This window comes from Brassica napus, unplaced genomic scaffold, assembly GCF_020379485.1.
Source record: "Brassica napus cultivar Da-Ae unplaced genomic scaffold, Da-Ae ScsIHWf_192;HRSCAF=340, whole genome shotgun sequence".
Taxonomy (NCBI): Eukaryota; Viridiplantae; Streptophyta; class Magnoliopsida; order Brassicales; family Brassicaceae; genus Brassica; species Brassica napus.
Window position 1 is genome coordinate 1 of NW_026015347.1, and position 18,334 is coordinate 18,334.

Here is an 18,334-nt window from a genome sequence, read left to right on the forward strand (position 1 = left end):
CATATAATCTCAATCATATCATAATAAATAATAATTAATATTTATTATGCAAATAAAATAATGTTAGAATTTCACCATGCAAATAATAATCCCATAATAAAATGGAACAAATATTAAAATCCTAACACTATTGTATTTGCATGATAAGTGTTATATTATTAATCATGTTATGCATTATATATGTATCAATATTTGTTTAGTTTTGTGTTAACAGACATGTATTGATAAATATATAATATTTTAAAATACATTTCTATGGATTCAACCATATACTGGTTTTGTAATAAATTGCTTTTAATATATATATACTATAGTGATGAATTTTTCATGCGCTTTCCTCGGAGGAGATTGAATTTTATCTTCAGGTGCAGATGGAGGCATAGGAGATGCAGATAAATGCAAAAGATACTTAGGAGGAGCCTCAAGAGCACTTAAGCTTCCCTCCATCATTTCAACAACTCTGTTCATCGATGGGCGATCTGATGGGCATGCTTGAATACACGACAATCCAACAAGATCATCTTCCTTGCAAACTCTTCATCTTCGTCTCTTGTTATCTGATCTTCTAGATACCTTTACAATCTCCCTTTTCAAGACCCTGATAGATCCAATCTGGGAAATACATTGAACTACTGTTGCTGTCTGATACAGTGTTCCTATTTCTTTGCTCCCATCATTTCAAGTACCAACATTCCATAACTATACACATCTGACTTGTGAGAGAGACTCTCCCGTAGATTCTTGAAACACTTCGGGTGCGATGTAACCGATGGTCCCTCTTGTCTCTGACATCCACAAGACACTTTCTTTACTCCCACAGCCCTGGCGAGTCCAAAATCAGAAATCTTGGGACAGAAATCTTTACCCAGCAGTATGTTCTGTGGTTTTATGTCGAAATGAACAATCCTTGTCTTGCAAGCATAGTGCAAGTACTGAAGGCCTCTTGCAACTCCGAGTGCAATATCATACATCTTTCCAAGGTCAATGCGCAGGGGGGCTGGCTCGTTATGAACTTATCGAGTGAACCATTCTCTACAAATTCATATATAATTGCTCTTTTGGACCCTTCGTAGCAGAAGCCTAGCAGAGAAACAATGTGGATATAGGATGTTCTGCTCATACTCGCCACTTCGTTAATGAAATCTTCAACATTTTTCTTGGATTCTTTTAAGACCTTTACTGCAACCTTGAGCCCTTCACAAAGGTTTCCTTCATATACAATTCCATATCCCCCTCTCCCGATTTCTTGAGCGAACAAGTTTGTTATTTCCTTCACCTCAGCGTAGCTATATCGTTTCAGCGGTATAAGTTCCTCAAATTCTCTATTCTTGGATGTTCTAATGCTTCTATCTTGTTCAGAAAGTATATGAGCATTGATAGAATCAATAATGTCAAACATATAATGAGGATTAACACTGCACATGAAACTGACTAGTGTTATATATAGGTAAATTTTGTATTGGAAAGATATAAGCAAAATATATATTGCTAGAAAACTAACCTCTAGAACCCGTCAAGAGATAATTAAAGCTAGTTGGATCAGCTCCAGCCGAAGACTTTGGGAGTTCACCAGAACTTGTTTTTATGCATTTGAATCCAAGTAAAGAACCGGAGAACTCTTTTATCCTGTTAGGATAAAAGAAAAGTCTTCTTTGCAGCAAAACTGATTTGCAAACTTGTCGAAACTGCAACCCACCGGTTTTTAAACATTGTTTACATGGTCTCTCATTGATATCCAGCTTCACTTCGAATCCTCCTCTCAATACATTTTCCAAATTCCAGGCTTCTTTTTCAGGTATGAAACCTGCAGGAACAATAACATTGGAGATTGTTCGACAACTGGTAGTAATGTTCATTGTGATACACTGAACCAGTCCCCCATTTGAACAAGTGAAATTCTCAAGGTAATGAAAGCGAGGGTCGCAGTTAGAGAAAACGATGAGGTTCTTGTAATTTGGAAACAGCTGAAAGATTTTAGGAGGAAACATTGTTTTGGTAAATGATAGAGTAGAGCAGAAGGAAACTGAATAATCTTGTCTTACAAGTTTAATAGTTTTGAATGTGTTATCTATGTGAAGGATATTGAAAAAGATGTTGGAGATATTTATAGAGGTTTTGTAGAAACTCTGTCGCAGCTAAGCTTCAATAATGGATGGCCACAAGGCTCACCACGATTCTCTCCCCAGAAGGGGAATGTTGCGGTGAGGTTTCCACACTCAAAACAGAGTCGCATGACAAGAAAGCTTGGTTGCCTAGAGCACAAGGAACATAATGAAACAGGAACATGAACAACGTTACAAAACAAACCCCTAGTGATGGAGTATCCATCATTTTATTTAAAGTATAATTCTTTCTGTTTCTTGGAGAAACTGTTGTGATGAGGAAGATTAACAGTACAAGAAATTTTTCAGAAGGAAACAAAGGTCCTCTGTTTATTAACCAAAAAAAATGAAAGAAAGGTCTCTGTTTCACACTTTGGTGAGAACACTGGACTTCAGACTAGTAGTCTCCGTTAACCCTACAGATACGAATCCTGGATAAGGACTTTTTGTAAGCTCAGAACCAATTATAGTCTGAATGGATTATCGAGTTTGTTGTCTAGTTGATAACATTAAATTCAATTAAATGCAAAGAGATAAGATTTCATTTACTTGTTGAACAGTAAGAACCGGACGAGTCTTTCCATCTCCAACAAGAAAGATATGCCTTTGTTAATTTCAACGAAGTAAACATTTGGATTAAAATTCAATTAAGACATACAATATTGAAATCCAAATTTGCATTTTGATTTGAAGTCTTTATGTTTGTGTCTACTAAATAAACTTATTCTTTTTTAATAAAGAAATGGAATTAAGTTTAAAGAAAATGTAAAATAAAATTTACAAATACAAAATGCATGGGAGACTTGGATATGTTGAAAGGCCAAGTCAAGAGTGAAAGTGACAAATAACTCGGAGAGTATATATTTATACATTGTTAGCACTCACCCATAATATTTAGAAGCTTTCATTTACTAGTCCTTGTGGAGACTCGTGTTAACGTATAAGAAAGACTCAATCATTGAACCCACAACTCCATTTCTTTGGATATTCCTTGTAAAGAGTCATTAATTTGAAGCTTTCGGTTTACTAAAACTTCTGATCCATGCTTCTTCCAATACTTTTGAGCTGCGGGCCATGGTTTATAAAACCAATTTAAATAGGATCTGTATCCAATTTCATGAAAAAAACAAATGCCTGTTGAAAACTGTGGGAGAGAAAACTAGTGTAATCAAAATTTGTAATAACATAATTTTTGGGGAACCATAGTTTCTGTGATAATCACACAAACACAACAAATTGAAAAGACAGAAAAATGTGTAAAGAGTTTCTACCGATTTTAGACTGAATTTTATGAAAACCTAATACCAACCCCTTTTTCAAAGATCAAGCCAAACATAGTTTGTTTTATACAAGAGATTGAAATGCTTTCGCAAAATTCGTCAATAACCAGATACAAAGAATAAAACAACAAATCATGGCAATATTGCGTTTAATACTAGATATGCTACACTAAACCACCTAAAAACTAAGTTCTCTAAGGCTAAATCAGGATGCAGAACATGTGGAGTCTAAGAATTCATGGTCAATGTATCTCTCTTTTCTCTTGTCTTGACCTCTTCTTCATTTAGTTCTCTAAGGTTGGCCAACTTTCCGATTTACTATAAATTTAGAGAAGTGGTGAGGAGGAGTGGACGGGGACGAACAGGCGACGACTTAAGGACTAGGAGGAGTGGGAAGGACTAGTGGCGACTAGGAACGAAGGATGAGTGGAGTGAACGGGATCAAACGGGCAAGGACGTCCGGACGATGGCAAATGGGCGAGCACGTGGTCAGGGCGAGCAGGTTCACTGTTGTCTCTTCTTGTCTTCCGTTGGTTGTTCCGTGTAACCCCATTCAATTTATTAATGTTATTTCGTAAAACGTAGAGTTTTTTTAATGAAAGTTGTTTCGTAAAAACTGTATCGTTTTGTTTAACAAAGTTATTTCGTGAAAAATGTTCCGAAGTAACTTATACAAAAGATGTTCTAAATTTTGTCTATCTTAGTTTTATGAAATTTTATTTCGTATTAATTTTGTTTTAAGAAATTTATATTCCGTAGAATGTTCTACATAAAATAAGGTTCTCATTAAATCCTTTTGAAAGGATGTTTTCCGAATAATCCTTGTTCGTGGTAAATTATTTTATACACTTTCCGGAAAGAGTTATACGAAGCGTATTCTGATATATCGTTATTTAAACTGAAGCCTATTCTGATATATCGTTATTTAAACTGGTGCAGCGTATGTAGAATTATTCTCTAAACATTTCCGGATCGGTTACATGAACAACACATTTTGCTATGTTTTAAGTGATCTCAGACGTCGATATTTCTATGACTGATATTTACCCCAACAATTAGCCCTTAATTTGTTAGAGTTACGTGTGATTTTGACAAGGTTATGATAAGTGTTTAAGCATGATCAAAATTGCTATGTGAGTCACAGTTCATATGTAAACAGTCTATAAAAGGTAAAATCATAAGTTTATAATTGCAAAGAGTAGAGTTGATGCGTATCTATCATATTACCGTCTCTTTTCTGTCTCGGCTTGTTTTATATTCTCATCCTAGGTCCCATCTTTCCATCTTTCCGTAGACTTGTATCTATCATCTTTCTATTTTTCTCTTTCCGTAGACTTGTATCTATCATCTTTCTATTTTTCTCTTTATGAGTCATTGGTTCAGTTGTAAGAAGTGACTTTAGCTTTAATTTTTATTTACAACCTTAAATACTACCAATTATGCTTTATCTTAGTTTTAAAGGTACAACCAAAAAACTAAAACTACAGCAAAAACATACAAAAAATGGTTGTAAAAATCTTATTTTCTAAAGCTCCATCTTTTTAACTGTAGGAAATTTTAAAGCTACATTTCTTAAAGCTAAATAAAAAAATTCTACATACTAAATTATAAAGTAAATTTTCTACGGTTACAGCCTAACCAATCACCCCCAATTATCTCCAATATCCAAGTCTATCATTTTCGGAAATCTTCATTTTCCCTTTTTTTTCTCCCTTATTCCTCTCAAAGCAAGTAAACCTTCATTGATTTGGGCTTCCATTTCAAAATGTTTTATGATTTAGGTCTTTTAAGTGTTTCCTGAAAATCTCGTCATTTCACTCCACGGTTATTTTGGTGTCGTTGGATTACGAAATGATGAAAATATTTTTTTGTCGAAAAACTATTTGTTGTTTACGTTTAACCATTTTTTATTCAACCTTTTCGCTAGTTTTACGTAATTTTTTTCTCATTGTTTATAATTTTTTTTTACTGGCAACTTTGTTACGAAGAGCTTTAAAGACACGAATCAGGAGAGACACTATGAATGGAGAAGTGTGTGACGATTCTAGGGAGAGTGGGCGACGACTCTACAGGAGAGTGGGCGATGACTCGAAATGGGTGAGGAGTAAAGAGGCGACACTCTACGGGAGAGTGGACGATGACTCATTGCTCGTTGTTAAATTATTTAAAAGTGTCTGTCTAACTAAAACGTTTTTTATATAATTAATTAATTATTCAATACATTTTAAAAAAAACTTGTTTCTCATTTTGTAAATTTTTAAAAAGTTTAGAAAATGTTTTGTTAAAATTGATTTTAGAAAAAAATTAAATAGTTTTTGGATTATTTTTTCTGTTAACAAAATTTATTTTTAATTTTATATGGCAGGAAATGCAGGAAACATTCCCAAGGCGCTCGACAACAACGGCCCACCCAAATTGGTGTGAATACTGTATCAGCGTCTGGATTTCTTGTATCTTCTCCCGCACCAAATTTCAAACCCTGGTCTCTTGGGAAGTGCCAAATACCATGAGCGTCTCGGAGTTAGTTCAACAACCTAGACGAAAACTTCTGACGACACTCCATCCTCATGAGCCGACGGTGCGATGTGGTAAATTTTTCTTTATTTAAACTACACATTCCTTTAAGGGCAATTGTCAATAATAGCACCTTTTGAAGTTTATGTCTCAAAAATAGCACTAGAAGGAGAAAGTCACAAAAATGACATTCATTAAAGGGTAAAATATCCCTAATACCCTTGGTTTAAAATTAAATAAATAAACAAAAATAAATAAAAAAAAAAAATAAAATAAAAGAAATTTTTTTTATAGTTTCAGATTATATGTTTTCAGATTCGAAATTTTTATAATTTTTTTTTTGAAATTTTTTTTTTGAATTTTTTTTTTTTCAAATTTTCTTTTTATAATTTAAAAATACTTTTTGAAACTGTTTTTAAAATTTTTATTTTTTATTTTAGTATTTATTTTTTATAAAATTTTAAACCCTAATTCCAAAACCCCACCCCCTTAACTCTAAACCCTAAGGTTTGGATTAATTAACCCAAGGGGTATAAGTGTATATTTACCTCTTTAATGAAACCTATTTTTGTGACTTTGAGCCTTGAGTGCTACTTTGGGAACAAAAACTTGGTTTGGTGCTATCCTAGTCTTTTTCTCTTCCTTAATTCTTTTTCTTAGGTTCAATTACTCAAGCAACTGAATTAGCGAAAGTATTTTGAAGATGATGTATATAATGCTGAAACACGCTTATCTGACATACATGGACAAGACAACGGATGATCGATGTTAATTTTTCTAACTGTTTGATTCATGATTATTGACTCTTAACAGTTTTTAACTAATATTATTTTTATTTATATTTTAATAAGAGTTCACTTGGAAACTGTAGCCCATGACTCGATCAGGTGGAAAATGCGTTCCACCATCATGCACAAAAAGCATGACAACTATCAAATCAATGAGTAGAAACAGAAGCGGGTTGTCGGCAAGAGGCCAAAGTCAATCAACCCAATTGTTTGGGAGGAATTGAAGGATTATTTGGCATTAACGAGTGCACATGCTACTTTCTAGACCAACTCAGGTAACCGGCGTAGCGACCATCGTGATTCATTGGAAAGGGTTGTATACCCACAAGTCGGAGTCCACCAATTCCCTTCCCAAAAATACACTTATCAGTTTTTTCTATATATTTATACAATTCATATTTCATTTATTTATTATTTTCTATATCAATACTATTAAAACATAAGAACTTTTTATCTACTTACAAATAGTCTACGTTGGACCATGCCATTTATTTAACTTTCTATTTTTTCTCCTACAATTAACTTAGTTACTATTAAATATATGTCATATATTACCTATTATTTTGATATTTTAAAATAAGATATCTGAAAAAATATTCATAAGTATCTTTTTCTAATATTGCATTTTAATAATATCTTTTAATATTTTTTAATTTAAAATCTAAATCTAATTTTCTTTTTAATATTTACTTTTAAATTAATAAAGAAAATCTGCATGATCATGTGGGTCAAGATCTAGTTATTATTTTTATAAATGTAACAAAACAAAGAATTCTCCAGATTATTTGATATTGAAGGTGAAAACGCACACTAACCAGCAGATGGGTCAAATTCAGGATCTGTCTAACAACAAAACAGGTTGTCCAATCCCAAGCGGACGAGATCTTATCTACTAGGATTTCGATCTATGAAGATGGCTCTTTTGCTTCCAACACATTGTCACGGGAATAAATCAACAACCTCAATATTGAGATACATTTTTTATATTTTAATTCATTTATACCACTAACATTATCGAAACCTTTTTGTTAAGTTATGTGGTCTGTTTTCTTATAGGGATAAAATTTAAAACCTCATTGCCATAAAAATAACCAAGAAGAAGCAACGATATAGAAATTACATATATATATCCATAAATCAGACATTTGACAATCCGATAGAAAATGTCCCAGACAGAAATCCAAAGAGGATAAAAACAGGCAATTGGAAGTGAAATGAGTATAGATTATTATATGATTGTTTTAGAAAGGAAATTAAGCACCGGTGAAGCTTGGTGGCTTGTAGGCGATGAAACTGATGCACTGGACCTGACGGTTGTTGTCGAATCCAATGATTCTAATAAAGGCGTTAGGGTACTCCGTCTTGCACTCTTGCACTTCCTTCAACACTTGAGAAGAGTCGGTGCATCCGAACAAAGGAAGCTTCCACATTGTCCAATAACGGCCATCGTAGTATCCAGGTGTGCTTCCATGCTCACGGTACACAAATCCGTGCTATATACACATACCATTCAAAATCAGGATTCACATGGTATAAAATGGATGTTTAGATACAAGTAAACAAAATTTTGTTTTTATTACCTCCAACTCAAATTCAACACAAGGAATCCACTTGTTGCGGAGAAGGTAGTCAACTTCTTTGGCCAATTCAACGTCAGTAAGGTCAGGAAGATAAGAGAGAGTCTCAAACTTCTTCTTTCCGACTGGTGGCCACACCTATAAATCCCATTTGCAGTTAATAAATAGGAATTCCCTTTTGTATATACACATTTTTCAATCCGGTACGTTATTATATACTATTGTTCACTCGGACTTTCACATGTACCAGTTCCACATAATAAAGGACGGGCCTACAACTCTAGTGATATTTACCTTCATGCAGCTAACTCTTCCTCCGTTGCTTGCAATGGAAGTAATATCAGTGTTGCTTTTGCGGGTGACTGGGAATGCAGCGGATGACTTCAAGCCGGTGAATGGAGCAACCATGGTGGCTTGAGCCGGTGAGGTAGCCACAGCGGCGGAGGAGAGCATAGAGGAAGCCATTACTACTTCTTTTTCTCTTTTCTCTTACTTACTTGTTTGTCTATTCCTTTGGTCATCTATATATAGTGAGGCCGGCATGAGGCATAAAGCCCTTAGATCAAAGAGTGCGGGATTCATGTCTGATGATAACGTCGTTACCTGCCACAGGATTAAGGAAAGGTGTTGACACCCTTATCGATACAGACCACTATGATAAGGCCACGTGGCAGAAAATTTTCTTATCTTATCTTTTCTTGGAAGGTAATGAGTGAATGTGTATGGTTACTAGTGTCCACTTGAGCCGATTCTCTTGGCTCCTTCCTTTTGGCAGAAAAGAAATGAGACGCATGACCTACATTTAAATCTTCGTGGACTTGTACTACAAGAAAATTAAATTACTTGAATCAGACATGTAATGTCGTCATTAGTTATAACTTATGAGTGATGAGAGCACTATTGATGATTATGTTCATACTCAAACGAAGAAGAGTAACAATTCTATTTTTTATTATATAGTTTTTCTTAAGAGTTTTATAAATCAATAAATTTTACATAAACACAGTCATTCATATAATATCACAAAGGTCAAAGCTGAAGGCTGAATTTTAACATTTACACCAAAAAAAGGGGGTCAAAGCTGAACACTGAAACAAATTACCAAAAGCATCTAGTCTAAGCCGTAAAAAAACTATAGCATCTACTCTTTAAATAGATGCAAAACAGCAACACGGATAAGGACACGAAAAATAGTAAAAGCGATCAACGTTTTCTTAATATTAGTCAAAACAAAGATGTTTAAAAATAGAGAAAAAATGAGTGCTTATCCGTGTAACGCCACTATATATATATATATATTACACATCTTCCCTCTTGGTTATCTACGGATTACTTCTAAATTTAAAAGAACTATAGAAGAAGGCCATTACAAATAATCAACACAATGAATCGTCTCTCGTGTTTTCTTCTCACTATTGGATTGTGCATAGGTTTGAGTAACGCAAAGTGGAATGAAAAAAACTCCGTGCACTTTAAGAACTCTCTTGGTCGAAACAATATCTTGAAGATTAATTGTATATCTAACGACGACGATCTAGGCTTCCACTATCTACGGCCTGGAGAAACCTATGAATTCAGTTTTCATGACAGTGTTATTAAAACAGAATTCTTTTGTGACCTATGGCAAGGGCCAAATTTTAAGTTCCATGCAGGGTTCACCGGATATGAAGGTGGTGGTCTTATAGTTCATTACGGTAAAAAGAACTTTTGGGATGCTAGAGAAGATGGAATTTACTTCACACATGGCCAAAAAATGCCCAAGTTAGAGTATACGTGGAAATGATAACTGATAAGTTGCTCATTTTGTTTTAAGTTTAACAAAAATAATTTATTTATTGTGTATTGTGGAAAGGAAACCTTTGTAACAAATAATAAAAAGCACATTTATAATATAAATTTAACTTATTATATAAGTGAAAAACTGTGTATAAATAATATTGACTTTCTTAACATTGAATACCACGATTTATACCTAAGCATGAACTAATTTAATACTTGTATCTACAAGCATGTGAGAGCATCATTATCACATGATTTCTCTATAGGGTATTTCAAATAATTTACTAATAATATAATTTAATTACTTAAGTTAAATTTTATTAAAAAAATAATTTATTTTAAAAATAAATAAATCTACTCATTAAATGACACATAATATGTGAATATTTCAGAATTTCTGTAAATATTCTTCCAGAAGAAAAAACTGACGTTCACTTTCTAATTTTTCTATTATTATTACTAGGTTAAGAATCCGTGCAATATTGCACAAAAATCATTTATAAAAATAATTATACCACACTTTATAACTTATATTTTATATAAAATATCTTAATTTTACTTTTAAAAAAATTACTGTGTCATAACGTAGATTACAATATAAACTTGTGTAGAGGTTTGTTCGGAGCCTGGAAATGCAATAAATTTCGTTAATGTCACTATTCAAAGTGACTAAATCACAAACTTTGTTGTCATGAACCTTGTTTTGACGCATCTGATTTTTACTATGAATTCGGTGTCACCTTATCTTAGATTTCTCTCTACTCTGCTATCTTTTATGCTTTGTTGTATTATGTTTGTAGAGTTTTGTATAACTCTCCTTCTAAGTGTAATCTGAATGTTTAATGTTTAGTGAATGTAGTGCTCTAAAAAAAACTTGAGAGCTAATAGTTTTGCATCTAAGCTTTAGAGAATTCAGAGATGGTGTTGTGAACAGTTTTTTTAATTCAATGAGAAAAGAACTTGTGCACCAGATATGCTATGTAATCTTTGTATATTCCCCTCTCAAATGGAGCAAGATTTCCATTCATGTAAGTGCGCTAGAAAATGTGTTTTTAATATCAAAGGAAGAAACCTTAGGCATGGTCAAGCTTCTCAACAAAGCTGAAAGGGATAGCAGTGCTACAAAGAAGATTTCAAGCTTTCTTACATCATTCGGGCTAAAAATGTAATCGATGTATTTTAGCTAAGACTGCACGATTTTTTCATAGAGATTTTATTTTATTGGTTATTTTATTTCGATCTGTCTTTTCAAACCACCTCTTGTTGAGTAATAACATAATTTTGATGTCAAACAAATACATCAGAAAACGGAACAAGAAGTACAATTTCTTAGTCCTATAAAAGATAATCGTTTCTTTTACTTAAAGAAGTCGTCCAAAGTATGGCTGGAAAAAAAAATCCGAATCCGAAGAACCGAAACCGATCCAAAAAGTAGTACCGAACCCGAACCGAAATTGATTAAATATCCGAAAAGATTCAACATTTTGGTATCTAGAGAACCAAAACCGAACCCGATCCGAACCGAAGTATTTTGGGTACCCGAAAGTATTACACTTGAATTCAGATATGCAATCCAATTTACCCAAATGATAACTAATAGACTGTAAAAACAACAAAACAGATTAGATATAACATATATAAAATCATATGTATAATTAAAGAAATATAATATTATTAATATAAATGATGCATACAAATTATAAATTAATTTAAAATTAAAAGTAAATAGTAATCAATTATTATAGTATATTGGCCTAGGTGATTTTCCCGTGCTCATGCACGGATGTAAATATTTATAAAGTAAATATATTATAATAATTTATTTACACTATAATAATTTATTAATTTATTAATTTTAATTTTATTTGTTCTGTTATTTATATTGTAATCAATATACATGGTTTATTTTAAATAATCTTATGTTATTTTAATTAGACGTATTATTGTGGATATATAATATCTCGACTGTTTGATTATTATTTGGATATATTAGATAACATTTATTTTTTCGATTTAACTAAGATATTTTTATTTTACATATTAAAATTTTTATTACTTTTGTTATTTTCATGTAGTTTGATTTTTGTCTTAGATTTGTATATATATTTTAGAAAGTTTATGTATAATTTAGTATATGTTGTTTTGAGAATCAAAGGGTAAAAGTAAACTAAAATGTTGATCGATTAAAGTTTCATAAATAAACATAACAATGATACTTAATTGTAATAGTTGGTTAATATATTTATAATATTATTTGAGAATTTCGTATTTATTTAGTAATATTTTGAGTCATCCATAATTTATATGTATAAAAATATTACTATAAATGGAAATATATTATTTTTTATTTAATGTTTGACTTTGTATAACAAATTTGAAATTGTCTAGTTACTCATTTGTAGGTATATTGTGTTACATATATTCCGTCAAATTCAGTATAACTATTTCTAATCTAATTCAACCAAATCATATTTATTGTATTCATTGCATTAGTTTGGTTTACATCTTAGATGTGTATATATATATATTTATGAATTGACTATTTGTAAATAGCCAGGGACTATGTTAATTTTATAGGATTTAGAAGTTTGGTATATGTAAATTTTCAAAAATAAAATTATAAAAATAAAGTGATGATAGTACAAAATTGCATAAAAACATAATTGATACATTCTAAAAAGGAAGATTAATTCTTTACTTTAATATCAAGATTATTTTTCCAGACTTTCCTTTTTATGAAATCACATTGAATAAAATCTTGAATACAAATATATACAAATATTTGTTTTCATCTAAGAATATATATATATAAGGAAAGTGTTTTATTACTTCAAAATTAAAGAAAAAATCTTTTTTTTTGACGAAAAAAATATTTTGAATCATAACCATAAACATCTTTTTCTTTTTTCTAATATCAAGATCATTTGTATGATCTCTCTTTAATGAAATCACATTATATACAAATATTTGTTTTCATCTAAGAATATATAGATATAAGGAAAGTGTTTTATTACTTCAAAATTAAAAAATAATCTTTTAAATGAAATATTAGTATTTTGTGAATTTTCCTTTTATTATGAAATCATATTATATATACATATATTTTTGTTTTTAATATTTTTAAACTTTACTTATATTTCCTTTATGTTTTATATTGTTATTTAGAAAATTTTAAAAAGGAAATAATAGTATTTAAAATTTAATTATTTTTAATTCATTAAGGGTATCATAGTAATCAACCACCGTGAGAGTGAACGTGAGCATGACACCTAAGAAAGTGACTTGTCAAATAATATTATAGAGACTTATTTTTAAATCACTAAATTTTATCAATCATGCTGTAGCTTTACTTTTGAAAATTAAAGTCTACATAAAGTTTTTATTTAGTTTTACCAATCATGCTTAGCTTTATTTTTAAAGCTACAGCAAAAAAAAATAAAGCAAAACTTTTTCTTATGTATTTTAGACAAAAAATGCTATATCATCTTTTTATATACTGTAGAATCTGTAAAATGAAAAGAATATCTATAATAGCATATAAATTATATAATCATAATAAAAACTTTTATAAATATTTTAATTTTGAATTTAAGTGTTTTTTAATTATTAAGATATTATTTAAATATTATTTACATATCACATTTTAAATTACAATAAATTTTGATAATTTATAAAAAAATATTAATATAAATTATTTTAATTCATATAAAATAATAATTTTATATATACAACACATATTTCATATATTTTACTTTAAAATATTTACATCCTATAACTTACAAGTACAACAAATTTAACTACAGCAAAAGTTTCTGGAGAAAAAGTCTACAGTAATAATTTTACAGTTACAACCAATTTATCTATAACTAAATATCTACAGCTACAACCAATTTATCTATAGCTAAACATCTACATCTAAATTTTTAAAGGCACAGTCGAACCAATCATCACCCCAGGTGTAGTTCGTTTGGCAGCGACTTGTACGTTTGGTAATTTCACGTCTACTGCTTGCTGGTTGCAAATGATTCTTTCAAATTCTTGTGGTTATTCTTATTTCGGCTTTAATTCTCCTCAAAAGTTTTCCTTCAAATTCTCCCTTTTTTTCTTATCTGAACCAATTTTGTAATTTTTTATGTATTCGGTTGAACGAAGTCTTCCATCAATAGTTAAAAATTAGTTAAATAATATAGAAAGGATATGAGTCAATTCATTTATTGCTATTTGGTTTTTAATCGGAAGTGTCTGTCAAATATGGATTTAACTTAACATCAGAGTGGCCCAATGTTGAACCACTTTATTGATGTGATTCCTACAATTGTCATATATGTACAGGAGGGGAAGTGTTAATGAATGAATGAGTTCCACCTCGCTAATTATAGAATTAATTAACTAATATATAAAGAATATGTGAATCCACTTATTTTCATGATAAATCCAATTTTTTTTTAAAAGTTAAGATTCCGTGGTTATTGGTTGGAGGAAATGACTGTTAGAATAAATAAACAATTCAAATCTCACATCAAATATTAGACTATATGTTTCCGAATGGTAACTGCGATTTGAGCAGTGCAGGACAAGCGGTTTAACTGCAGTGCGGTTTTAACAGTTATAAAAACGTATAGATATATGGTATATGTAGAGATTTTTGTTACTGTTAACTGCGGTGCGGGACGGGGTGGTTCGTAACATTCGAAGCCTATATATATTTGGTCCAACTAATATGAAGTCTTCTGAAGAATATGTGATCCAAAAAACAAATTTGAGAGCGGTATACGCCCAAAATAGATAGTATTATACTAGCCAAAGAATTAAACATTTGGCTCTATTTGTTCGTTATCTAGCTAGCTCAAATTGAGGTTTAGCCTTCGATAAAAATATCTAGTCTGTCTCTACTCTCTAATACATCATCTGGTCCAGAAAACATCTTGTTTGTCACTAGGCGGTTGTAAACATTCGAAGCCTTAGTATCATAATAATATCTTTTATTGAATCCAATTTTATAACGAAAATAAAACTTATTGGAAAGGTGGTTAAGCTCGTTGTAGTAAAAGTAGATAATTTTACGCTTTCAACATTTTTTCGGTGTAGTCTAAATATGAAAACATATTATTTCCTTTTATCTTATAAATTAACTAAAGAGGATGACAAAAGAAAATAAAATAAAAGATAACTAAAGAGAAAAACAAAACCTTAAACAGATCTTGAAATAAAGCTCAACTACAACAAATGAAAGCAATCAGGACAATCAAATTCTTGCATCCTCATATCCACCGTATGATTATGAAGCCATGCCGACTTTTCAAAATTAGTTTTTTTTGGTTACTTAAACAATAGGAAACTGAATGTTTATTTACTTTATTAATTTTTGGTAAAGTAAATATGATAAGTTTTTCAATTATTTAGGTGTACAAGCAATAAAGCACAGTATTCAAGTTTATCTTATATACTAATGATAATCCGCGTCTTGTGCTCGTTAGCTTTCTTAATCATGCAGAGAACCAAAGAAAGATAACGGGAATACGTGTTACACACACGTGTCCTTTGGTATCTCACCTTCTCTTTGCTGATGATAGTCATTTCTTTTGTAAGTTGGAGTCCCATGAATGCGAAGAAGTGATGAAAGTAGTTAGAAAATACGGACAAGCATCAGGCCAACGTATCAACTTAGAGAAATCCTCAATACTCTTTGGTAAGAGGATCAACGGAACTGTTAGACAACATATTAAAAATACACTTAGAATCCAGAATGAAGGAGGAATGGGTACATACCTAGGAATTCAAGAAGACATCAGCGGATCTAAATGCAAACTCTTTGCTTTTCTCAAGGACAAATTGGTGCATCGAATGAATGGATGGACATGTAGATGGCTATCAAAAAGAGGAAAAAAGGTTTTGATAAAATCAATCTTGCTAGCTCTACCGACATACGTTATGTCTAGTTTCTTGCTTCCATTAGCGATATGTGAACACCTTGCAAGTGTCATTGCACAATTCTGGTGGAGTTCAAACCTCCCAAAGCGAATAATTCACTGGGCAAAATGGAAAAAGCTTTGCTTACCAAAGGAGAAGGACATAATTGGCTTCCGTATGATCCATGAGTTTAACCTAGCATTACTAGAAAAACAACTGTGGAGACTAGTTCAATACCCTGACTCTTTAGTAGCTCGAGTTCTGAAAGGAAGATACTATAGATCAAGTTCGCGTTTACGAATAATCTCTGTAAGCAGTCCATCTTATGTGTGAACAAGCATTTCAGCTAGAGATGTCAAACAGGTTTATCCATCCCGTTCCGTCCCGTACCGCGGCGGGTTAGTCGTTGAGCGAATCACAGCGGACCTGTCCCGCGCGGGCTGCGGTCTTCAAAATGCCGGCCCAAACCCGTACCGCAAAATATATAGGCCTTCGCGGGCCGTCCCACGGGATGCCTTCTTATCAAACCGCCTGCTACAGTTTCTTTTATGAATGCTCAATTAGAAGAGTTGTGTAAGAGAGTTGTAGAGAGCTCATTAAGCTTCACTAAAACCTTATCAAAATCAATGCCACAAAGCTCCGTTTGTGCTTGCGTTTTTGAGCTAAAAGTCTTCTTTTGTTATAAGTATAAGCTTTTGTTAAGTTTGAATCTGATTGAATTGTTTTATTTGTAATAATTTGGTTCAAGTGTTGTATGTCTTCATCAAACCATCACTCTTTTTAATTATTTGGATTGCAATAAAATTCGTGAATCACTTTGCCAAATTATACAAGTGACGTGATATACAACTAACTTTTCTCCTAAACAACACCACTGTAACCAAATTTAATTTAAGAAAAACACCACTTCACAGTACTGGACATTGTAATAAAGCAATTCATAGGTGTGTGTAATAAAAAGAGAAAACCAAATCAAAACACCACCAGAATTTGAATCGTCATCGCTGTAGCTGGTCGTCATCGCCGGAGCTCAAATCATCATCACTGGAGCTCGAATCATCATCGCCAGAACTCTTTATGTTTTGTGGGGGAAAAATCACAAGAATCACTTTCTTCTCACTCTCTTTCTCGTTTTTTTAGGTAAAATAAGAAATAAAAAAAAATGCGGGTCCATGTAAAAGGCCCAGTCCCGCAAAAGGCCCATCCCGCAAAAGGTCCAGTCCTGTAAAGACCCGTTCCACGAGGCCCGCAAATTTGCAGGCCTAGAAAACCTCATCCCAATACCGTCCCGCGACAGTCCTTTACGGGCCAGGCCCACGGTCCAGATCCATGATTGCCATCTCTAATTTCAGCGGCACGAAAGCTACTCCTTTTGGAGATTAGACAGAAAGTATACATTCTGGATATGAGGTCAAGGTGTGGGAGGATCCTTGGATCCCTACAACACTGGCTAGGCCGGCTTAATCTACAACCCCAGCTCTGCACCCGAACATGAGAGTTAGCGACCTCATTAATGGAGAATCGAAGGAGTGGGATGTTGGGCTATTGGAGAATTATATTGCCCCAATTGATATACCTCTTGTAAGGAGTTTGGCCATAAGCACAACTCATCGTCATGATACATTTTGTTGGAAGAATGGACAGTATACTGTTAAATCAGGATATTGGGTTGCTCGGAATTTATTGAAGGATGAGGAAGAAAAGGAGGTACTGGAACCCAATATAACTAAACTTCAAGCCTTCTCTTGGAAAATAAAGACACCTCAAAAGATTTGTCATCATATATGGCAACTGATAACATGTCAGGTGGCAGTAACGAAGAATCTCATACGACGAAACATGAGATGTGATAACTACTGTCCACGATGTGGAGAACCAGAGGAATCAGCCACACATGCAATCTTTCAATGCCCGCCAGCTTTACAAGCTTGGTCCTTATCAACAACTCCAACAAGCCTACACATCTTCCCGGTTTCGAGCCTTTATGCAAATATTGATTATCTTCTTTTTGAGAAAAAACAACATTGTCGAGCCTGAACTAGACATGGACCCTTATCCCTAAATAATCTGGTACATTTGGAAGGCTAGAAACGATAAACTCTTTAGAGAAATAAACAGGGACCCATTAGAGTTAGTTCGATACACTGAGAGCGAGTGTCAAGTCTGGTTTAATGCAAACGATATGGTACCATCAAATCCACAAGAACATAGTATAGTGGAACCTCAAGTCTTAAGCTTGAGTAATATTTGCATGATAGATGGGTCATAGACATCCACATCACGATTTAACGGGTGTAGATGGGTCTGGATGGACAGTTTGGGCAAGGCACAACTTATGGGGACACAAAACTACATACGGCGAGAGTCTGCCTTGCATTCAGAAT

At 32.5% G+C, this 18,334-nt stretch overlaps 3 protein-coding genes across 3 annotated transcripts; 1 reads left to right on the forward strand and 2 right to left on the reverse strand.

Moving 5' to 3' along the window:
• Positions 1 to 656: 656 nt before the first annotated feature.
• On the reverse strand, positions 657 to 1,988 carry LOC125599610 (LEAF RUST 10 DISEASE-RESISTANCE LOCUS RECEPTOR-LIKE PROTEIN KINASE-like 2.7). Its single transcript, XM_048772838.1, has 3 exons — positions 1,502 to 1,988; positions 1,123 to 1,350; positions 657 to 1,012 (listed from the first exon to the last, which is right to left on the reverse strand). Exons 1-3 carry the CDS (start codon positions 1,986 to 1,988, stop codon positions 657 to 659), a joined length of 1,071 nt encoding a protein of 356 aa, XP_048628795.1.
• A 5,804-nt stretch (positions 1,989 to 7,792) lies between these two features.
• On the reverse strand, positions 7,793 to 9,207 carry LOC125599604 (ribulose bisphosphate carboxylase small subunit, chloroplastic 2-like). Its single transcript, XM_048772832.1, has 3 exons — positions 8,556 to 9,207; positions 8,265 to 8,399; positions 7,793 to 8,177 (listed from the first exon to the last, which is right to left on the reverse strand). The coding sequence occupies exons 1-3, from the start codon at positions 8,724 to 8,726 to the stop codon at positions 7,938 to 7,940; spliced, it is 546 nt and encodes a 181-aa protein (XP_048628789.1). The 5' UTR covers positions 8,727 to 9,207; the 3' UTR covers positions 7,793 to 7,937.
• Positions 9,208 to 9,580: 373 nt separating this feature from the next.
• LOC125599605 (S-protein homolog 8-like) lies at positions 9,581 to 11,366 on the forward strand. Its single transcript, XM_048772833.1, has one exon. The coding sequence runs from the start codon at positions 9,646 to 9,648 to the stop codon at positions 10,042 to 10,044; it is 399 nt and encodes a 132-aa protein (XP_048628790.1). The 5' UTR covers positions 9,581 to 9,645; the 3' UTR covers positions 10,045 to 11,366.
• The last annotated feature ends 6,968 nt before the right edge of the window (positions 11,367 to 18,334 follow it).